The sequence below is a fragment of the Rhipicephalus sanguineus genome, chromosome 5 (genome assembly GCF_013339695.2).
Source record: "Rhipicephalus sanguineus isolate Rsan-2018 chromosome 5, BIME_Rsan_1.4, whole genome shotgun sequence".
Lineage (NCBI taxonomy): Eukaryota > Metazoa > Arthropoda > Arachnida > Ixodida > Ixodidae > Rhipicephalus > Rhipicephalus sanguineus.
The window spans coordinates 5967244-5994195 of NC_051180.1; the positions used below are offsets into that span (position 1 = coordinate 5967244).

Below are 26952 nucleotides of genomic sequence, written 5' to 3' on the forward strand. Positions count from 1 at the left end.
GGTGTTCGTCAGCGACTCCTTCACTGATTTAGACTTGATATGTGGAATTCTGAATGGCACCTGCTATCACAGTGCAGTCCTTGAGCACCTTCCTTCTCCAACTGCAATGCTTCACTTATTTCATAAGTAGCTTATTTGCGTTACCGATGATTATTTTCTGTCCCTATGTCTAGTGTAGATGGCCTTGGTGAGCACGTTCACTGTAAGTGTCCCCATTTCTTGGTGCCCAGGAAAGAGCTTTCAAGTCCGTTATACAAGACTTGACGGTTGCCCTTTGTCGCTAGACTATGGAGTCATGTGGCCAAGACAGGCGTTAAGTGCGTTGTTGCGCTTCTTGCGGTCATCAGCAAGTGTCGTATTCTCATTTCTTATTTTAATTTTTTGCAGTTTCTACTGCTTTTTATTCCCCTTTCCCCAGAACAGGGTAGTCAACCCATATATGAACCTCTGTTTCTTTCCTTTTTTTTCTTTTAGGAGTGCTTTGGTTTGGGAAAGTTGGTGCGACACAGCCAAAGTTACACAGCACGAAAGACGAGGACACAAGAAAACACGCCCACGCGGGACCAGTGCCTTTTTCTTGCTTGAGTGTTTAGAAAAATCGTCCATCGATCACTGTGTTACCCTAAAAACAAAGGAGCTAAATCGCGGGCGTCACTGAATGAGTCATTGAGCGAGCGCGATACCGAAATTACCTGCTTCTTTCAATGTGCAAAAGTGCCTTTTGCGACTGCGTTCATATCGCACTTCTTTGAATCAACACTGATGTCCCTCGTTTGTTGTAGTCTGTTTGTTCAAGGATGGTGATAAATCAGCTCGCCCAGCTTGTCTAAGAAAAATTGTACCCGTATACTATGCATGCATTTCTGCGCATACTAACACCTTCCAGTGCAGTTTTCTTTTTTCGACAGAAACAGCTATGGAACTCCTTATCCGGCACACGTTATTCGTTGCCATTTAATGATACTTTAGTAATCATAGGACAGTGCTTCTCAAATACGGAATTCAGCTTGCCTGTTTGTTTGTTTGTTTGTTTGTTTGTTTGTGTTCGCTTGTTTGATGTACAGCTTTGATGTAGAGCGAAACGACACATAGACACGAGAAGGCACATGAGGACACCACACAGCGCTACTAGTAACATGTTTATTAGATGTGAAGCATCTTATAGCGGAGTTCAATCCGGTGATGGTGGTGGTGGTGTGCGGCGTGACCACCCTTACTGCGCATGCGCAAACCCTCCCACCTCCCTCTCTCCCTCTCCTCACCTCCCCTCTCCACTTCCTCCCTCCTCTCCCGCTCTCCACTTCCCCTCTCCCCTTTCCCCCTCACCACTCCCCCTCTGAAACGCGGGCTCTACATGCCGAAACACTGCTTCGCATCGCCTCATGGTGCCCTTTAGCGGGAGATGGTGTGATTTTTTCAAAACCATACCGCTTATATACCGCAAGTGCCAGCCAAACAATCAAACGCGTGGGATCACGCAGATACATGCGCGAAAAAAACTACTTTATTTAAGTGAAATCATGACAATGATAATACGGTAAATCACCGCTTGCATAAGAAGCCCAACTCCTTAGGGGACAATGCTATCGATGGCTTGTTAGTACACACATCACCAAGTGTATCGATGACCGTGTTGGGAAACAAAGGTCAGCAACCACACGCATGCTTGTTATAATAAGTTTTTTTTAACGCGAAAGTGTTTTATGCCGGGGTCCACCAAACTTTCATGACGCATTTCCGTCACGGAAATACGTCAGCAAAATAAACGCCATCAGATGGCAAAGAAAAAGCTAAGAAAAAGTTCCGCTGACAGGAATCGCATCCATGACCTCTCGGTCCACGACGATGGCTGGCGGACGTTTAGCCCACTGAGCTACCGCCAAACACATTGCGGAGGCTACATGAACGCGCCTTTTATCTTTCACGCTTTCTTTTCACACAGCTCTTGAATAGGTGGACGTTATGAGCGTCCCATTTATAATGGGGCGGTGACATGTGTACCACCAGGCTCGAAAAAAAAAAACCGCGCCGTTTCTACGACCGTCCCATTCGGCGCGTTTCCAATAGAAGTGTAATTTCGTCAACGCTGTAACAGCGCGAGGAGGCGGCTTCCGCCCAAACTTCGCTCATAGCATCCATCCATATCGGAAAATAGCTCTCCGACGCTTGCCTGGCTGTCGCACCGCGTTCCCTACTCGCCATGTGAGAATTAACGGCCAGGCTAGAAGGAAGACATGACGCGCGTAGCGTTTCTGCTCGCGCTTCACGGAGCTTTGGAGGAGTGCATATCAAGTAACATTGTTTATTATGTGCTTGTTGCCATCTTTGCGCAGGATTCACCGTATGCGGTGTCCGCGTGCATGTTAAGAATTCCAGCTCGCGACGGTTAAATTGTGATCGTGGGCGTTAGTCGTCGGTACAGAGATGTACCACTAGGCGTCAACGTGGGTGCGTCCACATGAGGTGGCGCTATATCTGCCAAACAGCAGTAGACATTGTACAAGCTCTGATATACCAATGCACTATAAACAGTCAACTAGTTCTGGGACGACACGTTTCACTTTCTTGTTATATCGATTCCTATCACGGAGGGATCAGCCATCTTTTTAACACGAAAGTGTTTCATGCCGGGGTCCATCAAGACTTCAGTGACGTATTTCCGTCACGGAAATGACGTCCACGAAATTTACACGATCAGATGGCAAAGAAAAAAAGTTCCGCCAACGGGCATCGAACCAACGACCGCTCGGTCCGCAATAACAGGTGCCGGGCACGCTATCCACAGCGCCACGGTCACAGACTCTAGAGGCTTTACAAACGCGCCTTTTATATCTACCACTCTCCCGGTCGGCGGGGTGGTGTTGCCCTCTGGGAGCGGTAAAGTAAAGGAATTCGTCGTTACTGTGGCCTCCGCGATTAGCACCTGCAACGCGTTACACGTCCGTCTCATTCGGTGCGTTCTCAATCGAAGTTCAATTTTGTCACTGCCTTAACACACCGCGAGGTGGCGATCTTAGCCCAAGCGTCGTAAAAGCGTCGGCCTCGCTCATAGCATCACGCTAATCCAAACCAAAAATAGCTCTGCGACGCGCGCCTACCTCACCTGCCGCGTTCCCCGCTCACGCACTCGCCCCAGAAAAAGCGCGGCCGGGCTACCGAGGCGGCACGACGCGCTTTGCGCTTCCCCCTAGTCCGGCCGTGGTGTTCAATCACATTTTAACGTGCCGCGGGATGGCGATCAAGTTCTGCGTCCAATATGCGGTGCTATCACACCTCGTTCTCTGATTAAACTTTCACCGTAAACTACTAGAGCTACCACAAGGGTTTCTTTAATAATTTAACATGGACGTTAGTCGTCGGGATGGAGATGTACCACCAATCATCAAAGTGGGTGCATCCACGTTAAACGGTGCTATAGCTGCCAGACATAAATAGTATACACTGTGCGAACTCTCTTATATCAATGTACAGTAAACATTCAGTTACTTCTGTAAATGCACGCTTCACTTTCGTGTTGTTCCAATTCCTATGACGGAGGGATCAACCATCCTTTTTTGCTACGTTTCTGCTCCCACTCCTGTTATAGCACTACGATGTTGCGCTGTAGTATGTATAAATGTCAATAAATGAATAGATAAATATATAAATAAAACGTACTGGCCTCACGTAAGTTCAAGTCGAGGAGTAGTGAAGTGTGTATGTTAGCGCTGGTATCGAGGTATTAAATGTGCTTCAAAATAGTGAGTCGTTGGGCCAGTTGGTTCAACACCCTGCGAAGGTCAAGGCCGAAGCGGTTCAGGAAGTGTACACAGGGAAGGAAAGACGTTCACTTGCAACTCATTTTATTATGAATAAATACTTCCCACCTCGAAAGTCCAAGCGCAAGCGCAGTCCCAACCAAGGTTATCTCCAGTCAAAAATGACCACATAAATATTGTCATATCGCAGAGAAGTATGATATCAAAACTAACAAAAAGATGGCTTGAACGAAAGAAGGGAATTTTCTAGGGGCTCGTTTTTATTTTTTTGTTTAATACAACCTTAATAAAAGCCAACAGATAACGAAGCCAAGTAAGGTATAGGGGACGGTGTTTGTCAGGGGCGTAGCCAGAAATTTTTTTCGGGGGGGGGGGGGGGTTCAACCATACTTTTTGGATGTTCGTGCTTGCGTTTGTATGTGTGCATGTATATATACGCAAGCCAAATTGAAAACTTTCGGGGGGAGGGGTTGAACCCCCCCCCCTTGGCTACGCGCCTGGTAATTGTATATGCTTAAACTGTATTGTAATAATTGTAATATAGATGTGAAGAAAGTAAAGTGGAAGAAAAGACAACTTGCCGCCGGCAGGGACCGAAGCAGCTACGAGAGGCATTGAGTAACACTCCCAGGTTTGCGTGCACATAAATATCCGCCGCTGTAGCTCAACTGGTAGAGCACCGGCTGCTATCCGAAGGTCCCTGTCGGCGGCAAGCTGCCTGTTCGTCGACTTTACTTTCTTCATATTGATATCATAATTACTGAAATACAGCTTAAACATTACCGTCACCTATGCCTTCCTTGGCTTTGCTATCTGTTGGTTTTCATTAAAGGGGTACTGACACAAAACTTCGCGGCCGAGATAGCCTGCGGGATCAATTCCCGTGAACATGCGTGTATCATCTGCAAAATATCAACAGCGAATATAGCTTGGAAGGCATTTTAAATGAATTTTGAAGTTTGCGTGAGCGATCGACACCTTCGCGCTACTGACACCCTCAAAGGTGACCCTGGGTGACCCCCTACTTCCCACACGTGACCACGCTGCAACAAGTTGTGATGACGTCATAGCCGCCATTTTTGTTTTTTGCCGCGTTCGCTTCAGCAGCCTACTTCTCGGCGGCTGCTCGAGAACTGCGCGGAAGTGCGCCACAGTTCTGTGTGCTGACGTGATCGAGCACTGCACCCGCTAGGTGGTGATAGTTGCACCCGGAGGCTTGTCGTTTTCGAAACCGAAACTCACACGGGTCGCTCATCAGGAGCCTCTAATTATCTGTCGCGCGCTGCAGCAAACGATGCGCCGTGTTATCACTAACAGGCCCCAGCAACACATTGCAGCAAAAAAAAAGCGCGAGGCCAGAATTTTTGTGTCAGTACCCATTCAAGGTTGTGTCAAAAAAGCGATAGCTGGTTATTCATTCAGCTCAATCATTAAACTACTAGAAAGGAATTTCTTCGCCATCAAATGTACCGACGGCGCATTGACACGCACGTCTGCATCATTGTTATAACAAAATGGAAGTTGGGCGAGTTGGTACGTATTCATTTTTGAAGAAAACCAGCGCACAAGAGACGGGCCGCTGTGTTAACAAACGGCTGCGAGAGCACTATCTGTCTTTGCAGGATGATTCACCTTCTCATTTGGCATCTCACTGCGCCACCTTTGGCTTTTCAAACACCACTGTATTGTTTAAACACTATGACCACTTCACACGAGCAGTCTCAGAATGAATGAATTAATGCACAACTTTATTTGTCCCTGTTTAAAGGGAAGGGGCAATGGGACAGAGGGTGGGGGGAGGAACTACTTGAAGTGGGCCTCCTCTGCCCTCTCAGCCCACTCCAGGATGGCCTCCTGAATGTCGGGCCTCGAGCTGCGCCAGGCAGCCTCCCACTGAAATTAAGCGAGTCAGGAAAGGTGGAAGAGGGTTCTCAGGGCAGCGCCACCTGATGTGGTTTAAGTCTGCTGTAGAAGCGGCGCAGAATTTACAAGAGGGAGAAGGGTCAGAAGCCTTTAACATAAGCAAGTCTCGTGATCTTGTGTTAGCCAACCATCAGTGATGTTGCTCAAAATAGAGTGCTTTCACTGACGAGCGTAATCTGAAGTTGATTTCACTTGACATGCGCAGTTTTAGGCTTTCTTCCAATAAGCTTTCCGTTGTGAGTGCAACACTGTGCCTTCCTCTCTCTTTCTCGTCTGCGTGCCTTGTGCGCTGGTTTTCTTCAAAAATGCATCATTGCTCATCTGGCCCGCCTCGAGAATTCTCTTTCACTCCTGCTCGTCTTGTGACCTCTGCATCCTGGAAGCGTGCAGTGCAACCGCATTTTCTGCCATGCCCGGGCAGGGTCACCTGGGGCCGGGCCTGTCGTGAATTAATTGGCTTACAAGTGGGCGTCTTTCCCGAACGTGCAGCGCGCAAGACGTGCGAGGACCTGTTCGTGCAGGACGGCATCCGTCGCAGCGGCCACTACCTGATCGACGCGGACGGTGCCGAGGGCCCCATCTTGCCGTTCCGCGTGCACTGCATCATGGGATCGACGGTGGAAGACGTCCGCACACTGGTGCACCACGACTCCGAGCAGAGGATCTACGTCCGGTCGGGCGTCCAGGGTGCGTACGCACGCCCCATAACCTACGACGTCGGCTGGCTGCAGATGCGCGCGCTCATCGGCGTCTCCCAGAGGTGCAGGCAGTACGTCAAGGTATGCACGACCTACACGCACTGCAGACGCAGCTGTGGCTCAAGTGCGGCGCGTGCACGCAGTGGGAGTGCAGCGGCGTGGGTGCCGGGTTCGGCTACTCGGACGAGCGGCCACTGTCCTGGTGGGAGAGCGCGCAGGGCGAGCCGCAGTTCCACTGGGGCGGAGCCTCCGAGAACCTCACGTGCGCCTGCTACCCGGACTGCTTCAGCCCCGAGCAACGATGCAACTGCGACTCCGCGTCCGAGTTCCACTGGCTGGAGGACCAGGGATACATCACCAGCAAGGAGATGCTGCCCATCAGAAAGGCACGCGCTTGCGGCCCCATGCGAAGATTGCGTGACCGATTCTCGTATCTCGTTTTCCACAGCTCCGTTTCGGCAACACATACAGGACGGGTCAAGCCGGTTACCATACCATTGGTCCTCTGGAATGCTTCAAGCAAGGCACGTCGCCTGTTTGTAACAATCGACGGAATGTTGGCTGCACGGTCATGATTGATTCCTGTAATATTTTGCAGTGACATCTATGGAAGAATGCGACTCATCGCAGAATTACTTGCGCTGCCGGACTGGCCACTTCGTCAACATCAGCACCAAGTGCCTGTACGGCTTCGACCAGTTTGGCTTCCAGGCGGGATGCCGGGACGTGTCCCATCTGCGTGGATGTGGTTCGTATAACGTTTGTGAGCTCCACCCATCACGTCACCGCCTTGTCTTTATATTAAGGCGAAAGGCTTATGTTATGGTAGCGAAGGAGGCGGTTAGGAGGTTCTTTTGCAGTGCGGCAAAAAAAAAAAGTGCAGTTTGCACACGCAAAGCTAAAGACAGAGTGAAGCTGATCGATGGTCCGCTTATTGTAGTTGTAGCTAGGCAGAACTTGGTTGTATAGCTAGGTTGAACTGCGTAGAACTAAGGCCCCTGTATTTTAGATCTAGTATTAGAACTAGGCTTTATCGAGGTTAAGCTTGTTGTGGCTACAGGCCAGGCTTGGCTATATCGAGGTTGAGCTTTGTAGTGGCTAGTTGAACTAGGCTATATCGAGGTTTAACTTTTTGTGGCCAGGTTGAACCTCTAACCTTCCGCGGCCGAGTGCAAACTGTGCGCTTTTATTGGGCTGAAAGCCTGGAAGAATCAGGTTTGACTGGGGCTGCGCCTAGATTAAACCAGGGAGAGAAGTGTCCAGAAGCTTTTATCAGTAATCATCATCGTAGTCGTCGCCGTCAAAATCGTCTGACAGTGTCAACGGTCGACTCCTAATAGGGCGTGATGCGGTCACTGTACTAAAAAACGCCAGGCCTGCGCTGAAAGCGCAGCACAGTCACAGCGAAAGCTGGAAGAGCGGCATTTCTAGAGCCCGTTATAAACTCTCCTGTGGCTACTAATACAGGTACATTAGCAACGTACCCACTACGCCACGAAGCGTAATTTTTGGGAAGTTGGGAAGCACCCAGCACGACATTATTCGTTGTTCTGCGGAGAAGCGAGGTACCATATGTAAGCGATTATGTGCAGTTTGTTTATGCGGCGGTTGATGACGATGAATAATTATGGTTGCGCCCTTTGTAATGGGTTGGAAGCTCTAAACGACCCACTAGTTACGTAATGCATATTGTGTGACGCCCGGTCGTTATTTAAGTGTCCCAACACGCTTTATAACATACGTTAACCGGAGAAACGTAGAGAGAGAGAGAGAGAGAGAATTGACTTTATTGAGACCCTGAGGAAATGGATCATGGGAGCCTTATCGGCTTCCTTGGCAACCAACAGAAGTGCACTTGCGAGGAACCCACTACGCTATAAATCATTGTAATTTTTGAGAAGTAGGGCAGTAGGCACTGTGCCATTTTTCGTCATTCTACAGACAGCCGTGGTACCTGCTAAACGCATGTAAGGCATTATGCGCACTTTGTTGATGCTGTGCGTGATGACGATGAAGAATTATGGCAAAGCTCTTTGTAATGGGTTGGAAGCATTCAACAAACTACTCGTTGCGCAATTCGCATTGTGTGACGCCTGGTTACAGAATTCGCGTTGTGCGACGCTTGGTGCTTATTCTACTCTTTTACCACGCTATATTGCATATGCTAATGTGGTTCGTTCCCGACATGAAGCCTGTATAGGACCTTTTTGCAAAGCAGTTTCAAGCACCGGCATGGCTCAGAGGTTGAATACTGAGCTCCCACGCAGAGGGTCCAGGTTCGAACCTCGTTCCATCCTGGAATTTTTTTCTTATTTAGTTTTTTTTCTTATTTCGAGCGATACTGGTTACGGACACCGGCGGCGGCGGCGGCGGCGGCGGCGGCGGCGGACAACTACGGCACCAAAAACGGCCGGTGAAATGATCTCATAACAGCTTTCGCTGTAAAAACGCCAGGCCTGCGGAAAGCGCAGCACAGTCACAGCGAAATCTGGAAGAGCGCCATTTGTAGAGCTCGTTATAAACTCTCTTGTGGCTACTAATACAAGTACACTAGCAACGTACCACTACGCTACAAATCATCATTTTTGTGAAGTTAAAAAGCACCCACCACGACGCTATTCGTCATTCTGCGGAGAAGCAAGGTACCATTTGTAAGGCATTATGTGCACTTTGTTGATGTGACGGTTGATGACGATGAAGAATTATGGCTGAGCCCTTTATAATGGGTCGGAAGCTTTAACCGACCCACTACTTACATAATTCGCATTGTGTGGGGTCCGGTCCATATTTAACTCTCCCACCACGCTTTATAACTTGCGTTAACGTGAGAAAGAGAGAGAGGTAAATAACTTTATTGAGACCCTGAGGAAATGGATCATGGGAGCCTTATGGGCTTCCTTGGCAACCAATAGAAGTGCACTTGCGAGGAACCCACTACGCTATAAATCATCATAATTTTTGTGAAGTAAGCGGCCACTATGCAATTTTTCGTCATTCTGCGGAGAACCGTGGTACCTGCTAAACACCTGTAAGGCATTTTGTGCACTTTGTTGATGCTGTGGCTGATGACAAAGAGTTATGGCAGAGCCCATTGTGATGGGTTGGAAGCATTCAACAACCCACACGTTGCGCAATTCGCATTGTGTGACGCCCGGTTACAGAAATCCCGTTCTGTGACGCCTGGTTGATATTTTACTCTTCTACCACACTACATTACATATGTTAATGTGTTTCCTTCCCGACATGAAGCCTGCATAGGATGGTCGATTCCACGAAAGATCGAAAAAGGGTGTATATTTGATGTTTCCGATTTTCCTGATAATTTTGTATGTTGTGCACATATGATTGCACAGCACGAAATCGCAGTTCGTTTTCAAATAAAAATTTTTTTCAACACAGCAAAATTCGACAAGTGTCGCCGGTTGACGACGACCATTTTACGAAGAATGCGTTTTCGTAACTTCGGAACCATGCTGGCAGCTACTCAAGCTATATATTACAAATATCTTTCTTTTTGGCGGAAGTAGAAGTAAAGAGAAAATAGCTCTTATCATTTCATGGAATTCTGAGTAAATTATGTATTTTTAAAAATTCACGAAAAACGCTGCGTTTTTGAAAATCAGTCAAATTTGGGACGCTATGGCTACTTCTGTGAACATCTTAGCTTGTTCATATTTGCAGTATGAATAGGCCTTTATGTGAATAATGAACCTCTGCATTTGTATTTCTCTAATAATTTTCAAAGTAGTAAATTTTCATGCTCGAAACACCAAAAAGAGAAAAGTGCTCCTCCATTCAAAAATCTATAATAAAAAAAAACCCAATCTCAATTTTGTTCAAAGTCCCCCAAAATGTTCTCAATGGACTGCAGAATGATATTATGAAAAAACATGTTGCATCATTTTATTAGAACAAAAGCAGAAAATGTCAAACATTGTGTTTCCAGAGCGTGGTGGCCACTGCGTAAAGGATATCTCTAGTAACAAGAAAATACAGTAACACGTCTTTTTTCTTCTCTGAGCTTCGCTAAACAGCAGTAATGATCTATTGTTGGAAAGTGGGAACTGTTTTGTAAAGAAAAAAAAGATAGTTCCAATTAAATGCATTTGCGACACCACTTACATTCCTCGTCGACGGGCAGCACGGACATTTTCATTCCTCTGGATAATTTTTTTTAGTAAATGCGCTTATATAAAAGTAAAGAAGCTAAACGCGAAATATGTGTAGCTCAGTCGATCATGCATTGTAAGAATGTGAGAAATCGCAAATGGCGGCAGTGGTGAACGGCGAGTACCACAGTGCAACCTAAGCACAGCAGCCACACATTGTTTGCCAGGCTTTGTCGCTATGCACGAGAAAAAGCTGGGGTGTCGATTGCGTTGGTTACACGATACATTTTTCACCGCTCGTCGCTCTCCCGCCCGGTCTCTGGATCCGCACCGTGCGGATCGTGTGGCCCGCGCTACAAGCACTCGTGTAAACGGAGTAGCATTCGTTAGGCGGACAGGTGCAAAGGGCGGCGCGATGGACGCCCGCCTGAGCAGACGACAGCAACGAGTACGGCTGTGCCAGTCAGCCAAACACCACCTGAGATAGAAGTTAAGCATCCAAATTGTGCTTCACTTTGATGCGATCACTATCCTACGCTCTGAAGGTGGCTATGGGTAGGCGTTATAGCCATGGCCGAGATTTTGTACGGACTGCCTCATGGTGCACAAAAAGAAAATTCCGCTGCAGCAGAATTTTCGTTACGTAGAAGATATCGGATCGAGACTCTTTTGCGGAGGGTCATGAAGCAGGATGCGCGCTCAATTCAAGAGGGAAACCAGATCTGCCAGCACTCCTTCAAGAGAAAGAAGGACATGCAAAACAAAGCAGATGCAATGCAAACAAAACGTGTTTTGTCCGTGGCCAGAACTGCTGCCACCAATCTTCACGTAATCGATTCTTTTTAAACTCTGCATTGATCACATAAGGTTCGACAACGTACACATTTGGGCCAACAAAAACCACACCTCTTGGCGACCGCTCTCCAGAAATTCATTTCCATTCATGAAGAGACCTTGGCTTTTATACCAGTCTCTCAATTCTGGCACAGCACATCATCATAAGAGACGCATGGAGGGAATGCGTTCTTTAGCACTCAAGATATGAATTATACTCAACTGAAATAGATGAAAGAAAAGGAGGCTACAACTGAAAGTGCATACTGTGGACTGAGGGATGTCTAACACTGGCGTGAAGTCGCAAACCACGCGAATGCATTTAATTGGAACGGTCTTTTTCTTTACAAAACAGTTCCCAATTTCCGACCATAGATCATTACTGTTGTTTAGCGAAGCTCAGAAAAGAAAAAAGACGTGTTACTGTATTTTCTTGTTACTAGAGATGTCCTTTGCGCATTAGCCACCATGCTCTGGAAACACAATGTTTGACATTTTCTGCTTTTGTTGTAATAAAAATGATGCAACATGTTTTTTCATAATATCATTCTGCAGTCCTTTGAGAACATTTTGGGGGACTTTGAACAAAATTGAAATTGGGTTTTTTTTTATTATAGATTTTTGAATGGAGGAGCACTTTTCTGTTTTTGGGGTTTCGAGCATGAAAATTTACTACTTTGAAAATTATTAGAGAAATACAAATGCAGAGGTTCATTATTCACATAAAGGCCTATTCATACTGCAAATATGAACAAGCTAAGATGTTCACAGAAGTAGCCATAGCGTCCCAAATTTGACTGATTTTCAAAAACGCAGTGTTTTTCGTGAATTTTTAAAAAATACATAAGTTACTCAGAATTCCATGAAATGATAAGAGCTATTTCCTCTTTACTTCTACTTCCGCCAAAAAGAAAGATATTTGTAATATATAGCTTGAGTAGCTGCCAGCATGGTTCCGAAGTTACGAAAACGCATTCTTCGTAAAATGGTCGTCGTCAACCGGCGACACTTGTCGAATTTTGCTGTGTTGAAAAAAATTTTTATTTGAAAACGAACTGCGATTTCATGCTGTGCAATCATATGTGCACAACATACAAAATTATCAGGAAAATCGGAAACATCAAATATACACCCTTTTTCGATCTTTCGTGGAATCGACCGGATCTTTTTGGAAAGCAGTTTCAAGCACCAGCATGGCTCTGAGGTCGAATACTGGGCTCCCACGCAGAGGACCCAGGTTCGAACCTCATTACATCCCGGATAGTTTTTCTTATTTAGTTTTTGTAACGCGAAAGTGTTTTATGCTGGGAACCACGAAGACTTTCATGACGTATTTCCGTCACGAAAATACGTCAGCAAAATGAACACCATCAGATGGCAAAGAAAAATAACTATAGACCTACTCCATGCTTGTTAGCAGCGGTAGGTGCCGTCGATATATGTAGGGCCCTTGTAGCGACGTCACGGCGCGTAGGCTCCGCCCAGCCGGCCCAGCCTGAAGCGCGCTACCGCCCTCTCTGATCACGTGACAACTGGCGCAGCAGCTGCAAAAGCTGCCTCCGAGCACCGCGCGTCGGGGCGCCTCTCGCATGTTTACAAGCGGTGGCCACAACATAGGAAGTTGCAGTGGCTTTAAGAGGGACTCTGATATGAACATCGTGTTGACGTGCTGCTCCAGCTCTGAGAACCTCATCAAAACATGAGGTATCTTGACGGCGGGAATGTGACTCATTTGCGAAATATCATCGCCGTTGCGACAGTCTAGGTCATACGTGTACGTTTTAATTTGTTACCAAATGCAAGGGCGATCTCGGTGACACTTTCATCCGTGACACGCTTGCAATAATGCTCCAACGATACATACTGTGTACAAGGCGGCTACGTACCTGTCAGGTCTGTCAACCGCGGTCCGCGGCTCCCTCCTTACGCTCAAGTCGAGACCGCGAAATGCGTACAGCCCGTAAACAGACTCGGCAAGTTTCCCGAGTGTTGTTTTTCTGTGAATTATGACAGAAATGGACATACTGTGAAGCGCACCGCAGCCAGAACAGCCCTGCACGATACACTTTTGTCAGGTGTATCATCGCAGCCGCATATGATTTGGAAAAGCATAGTCGAAGTCGCGGCTGGGTTAATGAACCGTGCCCAAGCAGAAAGAAACACATGCGCCACGACCGAGCCACACTTTAGTTCACGCGAGTACAATGAAACCCTTTTGGCGCGTCTAAGACCTATATCAACAATGGAAAAAAGTTACTTCAACAATGGCAACCATGAAGAATTCTCCGCATATATGACAATGCTATCCACAACGTTAACGTGCTTTGAGGTAAACGTGCTCGCTATGCCTCCACACAAGGCTTATGCCAAGAAATGCGGTGCTGCACATTACAATGACAACCGCTTGGCAAGGCTAATCCTTTCTGCTGGGTAAGCCGCCCCAAAACATAACCGATGAGCCGGCGTCGGAAACAATTTCTCGCGTTTTACAGCTGCCGCTAATTTTATGCGACGGCCTTCGTAAACAGCTAATGAAAAAAAAGAAAAAACGTATTCCATCCTTCTCGTGTCCTCCTGCGCAAATAACTGTGGCACTGCTCGTCGTTACACCGTTTCTTCTTCTTTGCACGACGACAAACAGCGCACGCACCAGCGAAAACACAGCAGCAACTGCGGTAGGCACGGCGGCTTTTGCCTACCGCGCGAAACTAAACGCCCGACGACAGTGCCACCGCATTTCCTGACGTAAGTCCGGTGGAATTCGTCTATAAGAATAAGTTCGGTATACAGGAGTCGAACGTACAACTTTTTTTTTCTCTTGCTTTGCCTTCAGGCCGCAGGTAAAGCTGCAAATAAATAACCTATATATTTTTTCGCCTCGTTGACAATGGAATTACAGTGGGGATTGATAAAAACACAAACAAAACAGTAGCAAAGTAGATTGAGTTAGAATAACGACGAACTTCTAATAGGCTACTACTTATACAATGATCAGTGAGTAAAAAAAAAAGAACAGTGAACAAAACTTTCAACAGGCTCCTAATTGCAAAATTGGGGTTACTACCTCGCGAGAATGTTGATTAATACCTGTTGATATTATCATGTCAGCGGAAAGGAAGCTGGTTCCACTAAATAGCTGTGCGCGGCAGAATATACTGGTAGGAAAATGTTTTAAATGGAATACCTACCTTATAGCGATGATTAGTGGTATGGACAGATATTGTGGCGATAAAATAAATGTGTCGCGAAGAACGCTGTGCTGCACTACAGTGCATGAATTAAGTTTAAGCCGCAAGAAATTCACTGCGCTGTAAGAGACGAAAGGGAAAGGCTGGCTTTCATAGCTATTGTGTTAGCAGTGCGACTGTGGTTAGAAATGATAAAACCAGCCACTTTATTTTTAAAGGGACTGTCTACCGTCCTTCATCGCCTTGCTGTTTTGTATCGCAATAGAAGGCGTACCGTCTGAAGTGTCCAACCTGGCGTCGGTTTCTCTAGAAAGCGAGTAGAAGTTTTTAAAACAGAATTTTTCGATCTGCGTTTGGTCCTCTTCCATTGGTAGGGGGACGCCCACAACACTGGTTGCTGGACGCGATGACGATTGTAGTGCCGGTGAAAGTCGAAAACCGGAGCCACCTGCAGCTTTTGCAGGCTTCATTAGGTTTTGTTTAATGATAAAACAAATACCGTAGTGGTCGTTTAAAGTACGCAAACTGTCAAATAAAGTATTATTACCACAGTCTCTCCAGTTTTGTTTACTCAGTCTGAAAAACCGTCGCAATCGAGCGGAAAGCTTGGTATGTCCCAGCAACACTGGTACACCGGCGTTGTGAAACCAACTGTAGTGGTTCCACTCATGCCAAACGTGCAAACGAACATGAGACATGCTTCACAAAAGTACAGAAGGTCCCTGCTGTTTTTCAGTTATGTTCAGGCGTTCTGTGTTGCATATGCGACATGACAGCCAACACGCACGCCTTGGTGAAGCGGAACCTGAAGGCAAAATCTTCAATATCGAACCTCAGTGAATACTGGTAGGCACTTTACGCTTGAGGACTCACGGGCATGGTTCGAAAATTCTCGAAAGTCCGTCGCGCTTCTCTTCGCCCAAGACGTCTTTTTTTCCCTCTCTGCTCGTGTGGCTCGCGTTTCTCCGCCGTAGGCAGGCAGGCGAACGCGTCGCCGGCAGCGCCACCGAGCGCCTCTTTGATCGCGTGAGAAGAAAAAGCAAAAGTTACCCTTTGACGCAAAGGAAAGCTGGAAAAAGCATATAAAATACAATTTTAAGTTATACACACTTGTTTTCAACGAAATAAGTCTACCTGCGAAAGCTTTTTGCTCCTGCCACTAGACTGAACCACATCGCTGTTTGGTGACGCTAGCGGTCATACTTTCACGACTTTCAGAGCCAGGGGCGTAGCCAGAAATTTTTTTCGGGGGGGGGGGGGGTTCAACCATACTTTATGTATGTTCGTGCGTGCGTTTGTATGTGTGCGTGTATATATACGCAAGCAAAACTGAAAAATTTCGGGGGGGGGTTTGAACCCCCCCCCCCTTGGCTACGCCCCTGTTCAGAGCCAAATCAAAAGTATAATTCATTCTTTATTTTACACCGACTCGAGGGAGGCAATCAGAGCTTTCGAATCGGGCAACCTCGCTCGAGCGGCGGCCTCCATTCTAGAGAAGAGGGCTTGTCCCGGCTCTCATTTTATCACTTGGTTCCCCGCACACATGGGGAAGAACGTTCTCGAGGGCTTCCCAAACCTCAACGAGCTGGCCCACGATCGTGCGCGAGAACTCACGCGCCGCGACGGTCTGGAGGCTCAGGAGGGGCAGAAAGGGACTCAGCAGAATGATCCACATTTAATGATGTCACTAAGCATCACCAACTTGGCAGGAGAGCCTATACTCTTCCTCACACGAAGCTCAGCAGAGAATGTCGCGGGGCATCCTCCGTAAGATGTACTCGGACGTTGACCCTGGTTGCCCCGACTGCAGTGAAACCTTTTGTTCCATGGCTCACATGCTCTGGCGATGTCCCGCGTTGCCTAAAACCCTTCTCTCCAGCGAAGCCGAATGCGAGGAGGCCATCAGAAGCACGGCACTCTGAAAGCAAGCCCAGGCTATCCAGAGGGCCCAGGAAAGGGCGGAGCATCACGGCGTTCTGTCCTCTACGTGGGCGCGGCCAGCGGTTACAACAGAGGGACTTTAGTTACAACGGCCTCCCGTTAGGGGGTCCTGTCAGTACTCCTCAGGATCCAATAAAGTTCGTTGTCTCTGTCTGTCATTCTTTATTGGACAAAAGCATGCTTGTTACCGCCGATGTGACAATCTTCTCACTTTCACCACAATCAAAAAAATTTTTTTCTAAGCGGTAGACAGTCCCTTTAACGAGTTCCAGGGCAGTGATTAGTCTTACATGAACAGGATCTCACATTTGAAGCAGCGTATTCAAAGTTTGGTGGTATTCAGGTTTTTGTAAAGTATTAGTATTTTTTGTAAAGTATGTTTACCTAAACAAAGAGCGGCCGGAATGTTGTCAAGTAAATATCCAAACATACGGTTGCCATTGTTAACGTTATTAGTATGTATACCGTTAAGAGGGAGAGGAAAGACAGGGTAAATCTCTGGTTGGCTACCCTGTACTGGGGAAGAGAAAGGGGGTGCGACAGAATGAAAGGAGAGATTCCATAACTACACTGAAAGGTCACGACAACGGCACTGTCAAAAAGTGACACATGAACGTAGATCACATGATATATGAGCACCTAAATAGTCGAAACCCGCGATAACGAAATCCCGAGGGAACGAAATTCTCACCGCAACGAAATATTTTCGGAGCACCGGCAAACGCCCATAGGAGTCAATGCATTTCGTAACTCGCGACTACGAAAGATATTCATACCACCGTCCCTCTTAACGAAATTTTTGAAACACGAGTGCGCAAATAATCTACTCTCGCAACATTAACTACATTCGAAAACTGCTTAAGTGCGTTCATGCCACACTTAAATTGTGCAAAATTATCGCTACAGCGCACTTGAGAAGCAGCCGCCATCATTGTTTACAAAAAAAACATAAATCTGGCGACAATGATGATGATGGTGGCTTGCCGAAACACCTGCTCGTTATCGCGGACTACGTAGCCAAATCCACATTCCTCATGGAGTTTCGTTCGTTGGCTTGGCTCTGTGCTTGGCTTTGTCGGCTTTGCGCGCACATGGTCGCGTGTGTGGAGCCATTTGTGGAGCGTTTGCTTGGTCGCTTGGTGCAACGTGAACTGTGTGTTGCGACTGCTTCGTCCGATTTCGCTGCCTGCGAAGATACCGCCTCCCAACGAAAAAGCGGAAGTTCATCACGCTGGAAGATAAGGCTGCAATAATCAATGAGGTGGAAAAGTGCAGGGAAAAAATGAACATCGCCGAAGAATTCGGCGTTGCGTGCAGCTCGCTGTCCACGATTCTGCGCTGATCTGCGCTGATCCAGCTGAGCGGAGTACCGTCATCAAGTGCGCCTGTAGGCGCACTTGATGACGGTACTGGTGACAGCGCAGTGCCGCCGTCACTGACCAGTGCATGGGACGAACTATGTGCCGTGGCAAACGAGATTCCCGATCGAGAGGCATGAAATTGCTGCATGATAAGGCCCGCCAAACCAAACTTACTGACTTTTGGAAATAAAATGGGTTTTTTCTAAATTCCATATCTTTTCTGCCGCATTCTCGCGCCAACGAAATTCCCGCAAGAGCGAAATTTTGGGCTTTCCCCGCCGATTTCGTTACTGCGGGTTACAACTGTACTTGTAACAAATTACGGGTTCTATTGGAACACCGTTCAAGGGGCAGCCTGTTAGTGTTTCGGGCAACAGGCATGACCGTGCATTTTTTGAAATTTAGTTCCATAAAGTGTATTTTGCACCAGTTGGATACAACAATGATGTCGAATTGATTATTGTAAATTCATTGCGCCTGTACATAATTTCTGTAGAACACAGAGTTCATGCCAGAGACAGCAATTTTAGAGCATCACAGATCTATGTCAGTCAGAATATTCAAGATTTTTCTTGAAGTTGTATATCGACATTGACTAGTAGAGGCCAGGTTCATTTTGTTGCGTATGTTTGTTTTTGTCAAATTCACGTGACAACACTGCGCGCCGCCGCGCCGCGCCGCCGCCGCCGCCTGTTTTTGGTCATGCTGCTCGCGCCGCCGCCGAAGTCCCATGAGAGATCACGCCGCCGCGCAATAATTGCGGCGCACCGCCGTTAGTCTCTTTTTTGAAATCGAATGGGGAACCTGGAAATAAAATACAGCACTTCGCCGGAGGAGCTCTTCTAGATGTGTCCAACGTAATGAACTGTCCATTTCTGCGGCCGCTGAATAGCGGGAGCTCGGCGAGAAGCGCGCCCCCTGTTTCCGGTTCTTGTTCTGCAGAGCCATCACAACATCACGAAGCTTTCAAACACTCACAAACTATAGGGACGGAATGTGCTTCAATGCAACGAACGCAGCCCTCAGAGATCTGATTTTCGGTGCACATGTCTTTTGATCGTGTTAGCCATCGATTTAAGTTTAATGAGGCCGCTCGTCTAACACAGCTGTAAGGTCGGTACGCATTCCCTGCATCGTTTTCAAACATCTGGGACACACTCATATGCAAATTCAGACTTGAAAAGTTCCTGTTTCTGCGCATTTCGTCCCACTCTCTCCTTACGCTAGGAATGTGCTGGCGGGTTCGGTGCGGCGACGTGGTCAAGAGCGGGGTGACATCACGGCTCACCTCTTTTTCGAATCACTGAATGCGCTCTGCCGAAATGGACTGGGGACATCTCCTTTGGATGAACGCATCGACAATAGCTCCCCAGAAGTTGTAGTATCTTTTTCTTCTCCAGAAATATCACGAGTATTGCCTGACCTTAACGCTGCCGCGTCCTCCAGCCTTAAAGGGCGACGACCCAACTCGCTCGATAGCGTATTCTTGGAGTCTTGGACCTAGCACTCTGTGCATAAATAAAGAAAATAAATAAGTGATATATATATATATATATATCGGCGCGTTAGCACACTTTTTCCTTTCATTCTTACTCGAGTAAATCGATAAATAAATGCAGAAGTAAAGAGAATGGCAAACTTACAATATAGCTGAGCTAGTTGGTAGATATTCATGTTAAGAAGACATGACGTGGAAACACGGACATAAGAGAAAAGTCGAGGGAGCTAACAGCTATCTCTCACGTAGACCACTACTCGCACTTGATTTATAGGTATGGCCTCTTACGTGGGAGTGTGCAGATAAATATTTGTGTCCACCATCGGTTTCGTCGCTGTGTGATTTTTCAGTTGTTAGCGGCGTTTCTGGTATTCTGACTACTCTCCTGTGTCCGTGTTTGCACGCCCTGTTTTTATAAAGGGCCCCTAACAGCCTCTGAAAATACAACAAAAAACAAAAACAACGAGCGCGTGATTCTCCCTTGGCGTTTCTTGTCTTTTGGCGCACTTCGTAATGTCAGAAAAGCGATTCACGTGACAACATCAGGGTACATACTCTCGCCTGGTCCATATACGAGAAATAACAGTTGTGAATTGTCTCCCATATACTGCTTTGCTATGCAGCCGCCCAACCGCTCTTGCTTCTCTCGCACGACTATCGTGCGCGATTAACTGATTTCGCTCCATTTTGTGCGTTTGCGACCGCGCATGCAGAGATAACAGATTGTAGCCGAAAAGCCCGAAATCATGATAGGTTCAACGCTTAGTGCTGACGTTGTACGCGTGCTTTATGAAGAAATAAGTGGCAATGAGATGTCCCCTGTAACAAGGGCATTGAAGGCGAGAACGATATCAATGGAAAAGGCGCCGGATTATATGATTCTTCCAACGGACGCACTCTTTACAGCGGAAACGATGCAGCTTTCCAGGAAAAAGGCGATCCCGCTTCGACGGTTTTTTAACACGAAAGTGTTTTATGCCGGGGTCCATGACGGCTCCACTGACGCATTTCCGTCACGGATATGACGTTGTAAAATATAAAGACTAACATTTGGCAAAGAAAAAACTATAAGAAAAAGTGCCGTCACTAGGAGTCGAACTTACGACCTCTCGATCGCCAGCACGCAGCGCGAAACGACTCCGCCACAGACGGCATGTTCTCTGCTTTGCTAACGGCGAGCTATTTATGTACACCATTTGCCGGCGGTGGTACTCAGAGATCGGTGGTACAGCGTGTTTTCGTCATCACTAGCGAGATGGCGCGAAAGGCTCGAAGAGCGCAGAGCCATATATACCCTTCGGGAGAGTTTGGCGATTGTTTCATCTCGCCGCTCTCCGAGCTCCGCCCCAGCGCCGCCCTCTTCTCGTGACGTAAACCCTCTCTCCTCGCCGGCGGCGGCGGGTGGCAGTGGTGACAGCAGTGACAGCGCGGCGCGGAGTCCGGGGCTGCCGCGACGGAGAGACGCCGGCGCGCCGCATTAAGGCCGAGACAGACGGTACGATTTTCCGTGCGATGCGGCGTCCGACACGGCGGTGGGGGAGAGGGAATGGTGGCTGTCCGATGCTATGAAAGGTCACCATTCCGGTTTTCCCACCGCCGTGTCGGACGCCGCATCGCATGGAAAATCGTACCGTCTGTCTCGGCCTTTACACGATCGCTGGGGAGCGCGCGTAGGTTACGAAGCTCTTGTGCGAAGCCGCGCGTATTCATGGCGACTGCTCCTCGCATTCAAGCGTGAATTTGTTGCGTGCGATGGGCTGCTGTTGCGCGGTTGGCTGTTCAAACAACAGCGCGCAGTGTTTCCGCCTTTTTAAGCTTCCGAAGGAAAAGAAGCGACGACGGCTTTGGATCAGAAACATCAGACGCAGCAAATGAACCCCGACCGACTGCTCCGTGCTATGCGAGATACGTACTTCAGTATTTAGCTTGAACATTGCTGGTATTATAAACAGCGTACCATTAACGCAAACTTATTATTTGTTGTGCAATGGGGTCCTTTCAGGCGCACAAACTTTAAAAATAATTTTGTCACGCTGAAAAAAAAGGAGTTTTATGGTTCGCGTTTCGATCGCTTGGGCAGATTGAAATTTTGCAGTGATCACGCTATAAGTGTCAAGCGTGATGTGTTGCGTTTACATAATTTATCGCGCGTTCTGAGCACGAGCTTGGGATGTTACCGTGATGTTGTGAGGGGAAGATTTATTTCGATATCGCAGGTTAGTGCCGCTGCGCTTCAGCTGCGGCGGTTACCTGGCATGTGTTGTACGTTATGTGGTCTGCGTTTCTGTGGCTGTCAGCCTATGATGTCATTTACCGCTGTGTTGCCGCTTGTGTATATGCTACCAGTTTCACGTTTATATCGCGCATGTAAATTAATCTGCGCCTCTGTGCTAAGCGAATGTGCCTTGCGCTTTTTATTCATGCAAGTATAGTGCACGATGTCTGTGCTCGTGCAGGAAGCTCTTCCACTATAGCAAGGGGCCCTTATGTGCTCGATGAAATTTCGTGATTAGGGAGTATAGAGCGCGAAGAAGTTGAGCAGAAAAATGATTTTGTAAAGCAAACCAACAGGATGTCCGCTATCAGACTAGCCGAACGAGGTATTGTTTTCATTTAACACGCGCCTACTGGGGGCCCTGCACCTGCTCCGACGAAAACCTTAGATGCCTCAGCAAACGCGAAAATTGACCGCCGGCGTCCGCGGCGTCGGCGTCCCGCGTCGGCGGCGTCAACAGGAGGGATGTAAAAAATCATCGCGTAATGACGTGACCATACGACCAAAGATTGTTACGTCATCATGACGTCGAATAACGTGACTTCACGCGATGACGTCAGCACATGGTCAGATGTGGTGTAGAAAGATTGCAGTGCCTCCGATCTTGGAGGCAGTGCAAAACAATGTTAGGTCACAAAGCTTTCGAGGAGGGGGGGGAGGCATGAGGAACAATACATCAACTGAAGAAAAGGAAGACGGCTTTCGCCTTCGAGTGGTCTTAGGCGAATGCATGAGGGACCCTGTGAGTTTTTTTTCTCTCTTATTAGGGAGTTTTAGTGCCGGGGACTCCAAGCCGCTTCCTTATTCACCCTCTTACGTTCCCTTGTACTCTCAGCTGCAGTCATGGACCATACAAAGGAACGTAAGGGGCTTACGTACGCAAGGCACTTTGGGGTCCCGGCACTAAAATTCTCTAAGAGGAAACTTTAGGGCTCGCGATCCCCAAGCCGCTTGTGTACGCCCGCTTTTGCGCTTTTGCGGCCTTAATACAATTACGTGCGCTGGTATCTCTGTTTTTTTTTTAAAGCAGAGCTGTTTAAGCTTGGAGAATCCCCGTTAGTGGCGAATAAAAATTGTCATCATCATGAACCGGCACGCAATCCGTCCTCTTCTTTATCTTCTGCTTTGCTGCCAGAACACGTGCACAGATTTTTCCGGCGTGGTATGCAATGATTCTCACGTAACACTTGTCACGTGACATGTTCCAAAAATCACACGTGCTATATATGCTCGTCACAGAGTCACATCACGCAATACCAATTTCGGTGTATATCAATCTGGTGGAACGGCCGCCATCAAACCATGAGCGTGGCACGTAAGTCATGCTGTACATGACACGCGTGTCATGATATTCACATCAACTCCCGTTATTTATGTTCGTCACACAGTCATGTCGCGCACTACCAATTTTGGTGTATATCAAGCAAGCGAAACGGCAGCGCTCCATGAGCGTGGCACGTAAGTCATGCTGTACATGACACGCGTGTCATGATTTTCACATAAACTCCCGTTATTTATGTTCGTCACACAGTCATGTCGCGCACTACCAATTTTGGTGTATATCAAGCAAGCGAAACGGCCGCCAGCGCTCCATGAGCGTGGCACGTAAGTCATGCTGTACATGACACGCGTGTCATGATTTTCACATTAACTCCCGTTATTTATGTTCGTCACACAGCGATGTCGCGCACTACCAATTTTGGTGTATATCAAGCAAGCGAAACGGCCGCCAGCGCTCCATGAGCGTGGCACGTAAGTAATGCTGTACATGACACGCGTGTCATGATATTCACATTAACTCCCGTTATTTATGTTCGTCACACAGTCATGTCGCGCACTACCAATTTTGGTGTATATCAAGCAAGCGAAACGGCAGCGCTCCATGAGTGTGGCACGTAAGTCATGCTGTACATGACACGCGTGTCATGATTTTCACATTAACTCCCGTTATTTATGTTCGTCACACAGTCATGTCGCGCACTACCAATTTTGGTGTATATCAAGCAAGCGAAACGGCAGCGCTCCATGAGCGTGGCACGTAAGTCATGCTGTACATGACACGCGTGTCATGATATTCTCATCAACTCCCGTTATTTATGTTCGTCACACAGTCATGTCGCGCACTACCAATTTTGGTGTATATCAAGCAAGCGAAACGGCAGCGCTCCATGAGCGTGGCACGTAAATCATCTTATACATGACACGTGTGTCATGATTTTCGTATTAACTCCCGTTATTTATGTTCGTCACACAGTCATGTCGCGCAATACCAATTTGTATATCAAGCTAGCGAAACGTCCGCCAGCGCACCATGAGCGTGGCACGTAAGTCGTGCTGTATATGACATGCATGTCGTGATTTTCATAACTCCTGTTATTTATGTTCGCCATACACTCTTGTCAAACCATACCAATTTTGGTATATATCAAATTAAAGAAACGGCCGCAAGAGCACCAAGACTGTGGCATGTAAAACACGCTGTACATGACATGCATATCATGATTTTCGTGTTATGACCAGTCATTTATGTTTGTCATACAGTCACATTACGCCATACCAATTTTGGTATACACCCCATGAACGAAAGGGCCAGGAGAGCACAAATTCGAAGGCGGCTAGATAGGTAGATAGACAGATACGCTCAAAGTCGCAGAAGTTCGCTAAGAAATGCTTCGCATTAAAAAAAAAAAAAAAAAACAAGATAGACGCAAACCCACAGGTCTTCATAGCTCGAAAAGTCACCGATGATCACGATACTTCCTCATGCGAATTCTGAGCACAGCTTTGTGTTGAGGCAACGCGAACTGTGTTTGAATTTCTGGCTATCCGCATTGGAACATTCGTTACATATTGCCAGAGAAACTGCCAGTGCTCGAGTGCTACGCACCTATGCACGCCACTCTGTGCATTGCAGGTGTCATCGACATCCCCGTGACGACAAGCGAGACAGTAGCAGCGCACCCACCAGTCCTGCATGCGCACGAGCTCCGAGCGAAGGGCGAGCACGCATGACGGAGGAAGAAAGCGATGTTAGAGGCCAGTGGCTCGTGATATTGACAGAATCCACGTTCGCTGTCTTTCGTCCTCGTTCGCTCTATCGGTTACGCCAACGGCGATGCTGAACAACGCAGGAACAGACGCCTAAGAGCTGCGCTCTAAAAGCACAGCGCGCAACAGCGCGCATCGTAGAACGTCGTGGACTCGAATCGGCGTGCACAACTCAGTTTCACGATGATTTGGACACGTCTAATTCACTCCGTATTTTTCATTAAATTTGTACAACAATGCTCTTGCGCAATTTCGCTTTCGCAATTTGTTTAGGAGCGCTAGATTTCACGAATGAACAGCGCGTACATAGCCTCAGCCGTGCGACCGTCGCGCGGAAAGACTATATATGGCGGACGCCGCCGGAGCGGAGGCGTGGCGGTGACGTGACCAGCGTCATCGCCGCGCCGCGACGTCACTGCCCCGCCCATTCGCCAGACTCTCCCCATCGACGGCTCTGGAAGAGCGCGCTTTAAAAGTCGTCCCCCATGCGGATTAGCGCACGCCTCGACAAGGCGTGGTCGCTCGTGCGGGCGCTTATATCGTGATCTCGGTGGTTTGTACGTCTTGCGCTCTGCCTGCAAGATTCCGTTGAGAGCACGAAGGTCACTTCGCTCATTACAGCGGCCGCTCTTACGAAAGGAGCGCGCTGCTCACACAGAAATAAGTTACAACTGTGACAGTTCGCGCTCATCCTGTGTATGTTCGTTCCGCGCTTCCTTTCTGCTTGAGCAGCGCATTGCAAGTTTCGAGCGGCTTGCCGTTCTTCGTGTAACATTACAATTTGATGCTGTAGCATTCATTCTTTCGCGCTTGGGGGCGAACGAATGCACAACAAACGCTCAACTACGTCTGTGAAGACACGTTTCACTTTCGTTTTATACCAATTCCTATGACAGAGGGATCAGCCATGTTTTTTGTATATTTTTTATTGCGTTACCAATTGTATGGACACTCAGGACAGGTTTTCACAGTCGCCGTCATGTTCCGTATAAACTCTAAATTGATAACATCGCTTCGCACATTGTATGTTCTACCCGCGAGTAAAAGCTCGCAAGCGTTGGCAAGGAACATGGATAAAGCAGAGATGAAACAAGCTGGCCATCTCCGTCACATGGAATAACATCAACCCGCGTGAGAGTCCTGCCGTCGATTGCTCCTCAAGCAGAAGGAAACGCCCCGCCCGTCATTTGCTGGGCGAAGGAGCAGGAAGGGATGTCTGGGGAGAGGGACTGCGTAACTCCAGCAGCAACTGTGAACTTTGACTATAAGGGCGCGGTCGAGGTCGAGAGCGCTGGCACGCGCGCTATTTCGGCAGACATCCCCCAGCGAACGGCTCGTATACCTTCTACGCGCTGTGAGCGCTGTGATCTCACTGTTTCGCGCTCGGACCACTGACCTGACAAACTGATTAAAACCACTTCTCTCCCGAGAGCGACCCCGCGCCGTTCACGCGCCGCCGCCGGTGATTTTGGGTCCGGCGCACATGTCTATGTCGGGTACAACTTTAGAAAAAAGCGGCATTTGCACCTCAAAGGCGGATGCACACGCGCTTCCACCAATGGGCGCGCGCTCTAGACTGACGTCACGAGCCGGACGGCCGGTGACTCCGCTCAAGGAGAAGATGGCCGCCCGCGCTTCGAACTCGGCCGAGTCGCGTCAGCTGTGAGCATGCCTCGTCAGAGTGAATTCCTAAGCCGTTTTTGGTGGCCTGTCATGCCGGAAATATTATTGCGAGCTTACGATGCACCATTTGTACTGCGTGTGTTTGTTCTGAGCCATTATCCGGCGAAGGAAGACTGCACCGAGCATCGGTGACGCTGCGCTTCGCTTCGTCTGAAAAACGGGACGCGGCGGCGACACACCGCTGCAAGCAAACATAGTGTGTGTTCGTTCCATGGTGTTTTGTTTTGCTCCGAAGTGAAGTTATGACGAGGGAAGTTTGCCAAAGTGCGCTGTGTGGTGCCTACTGTGAGCGGTGGGTGTGCTCGTGTACCGTGTCGCTGTGTTTTCCGTCGGACGTGGTGAGGTGATCGAGCAGAAGCATTCTCAGGAGAAATGAGAAAAGTGTACGCGGATGGAACAAACCTACGAGTTCATCAACGGAATACATTTGTGGAAGCGACCTCCCACGCAAAAATTCGTTTCTGCCAGCTCAGCGCGAACGATTGTTAGCAGCAGTGTTATAAGATAGCCGAGGGTATGGCTGCGTTGTTCCTGTGTTGTGTAGCAACGTCGATTGATTGCTCTCCTAACACGCGCTGCTTGAGGGAATGTGGCTGAATTAGCAGCGGTCAGATGTTTGTTCGCCCCAGAACCAAG

General features: G+C 48.0%; 1 protein-coding gene across 1 annotated transcript in view; it reads left to right on the forward strand.

Moving 5' to 3' along the window:
- The window catches only part of LOC119393144 (uncharacterized), a 445271-nt gene that overhangs the window by 249264 nt on the left and 169055 nt on the right, over positions 1–26952 (forward strand). Inside the window, exons 32-34 of the mRNA XM_049415849.1 lie at positions 6171–6460; positions 6523–6898; positions 6978–7127. Of these exons, the coding sequence (XP_049271806.1) occupies positions 6171–6460; positions 6523–6898; positions 6978–7127 (816 nt within the window). The remainder of the gene's footprint in view (positions 1–6170; positions 6461–6522; positions 6899–6977; positions 7128–26952) is intronic.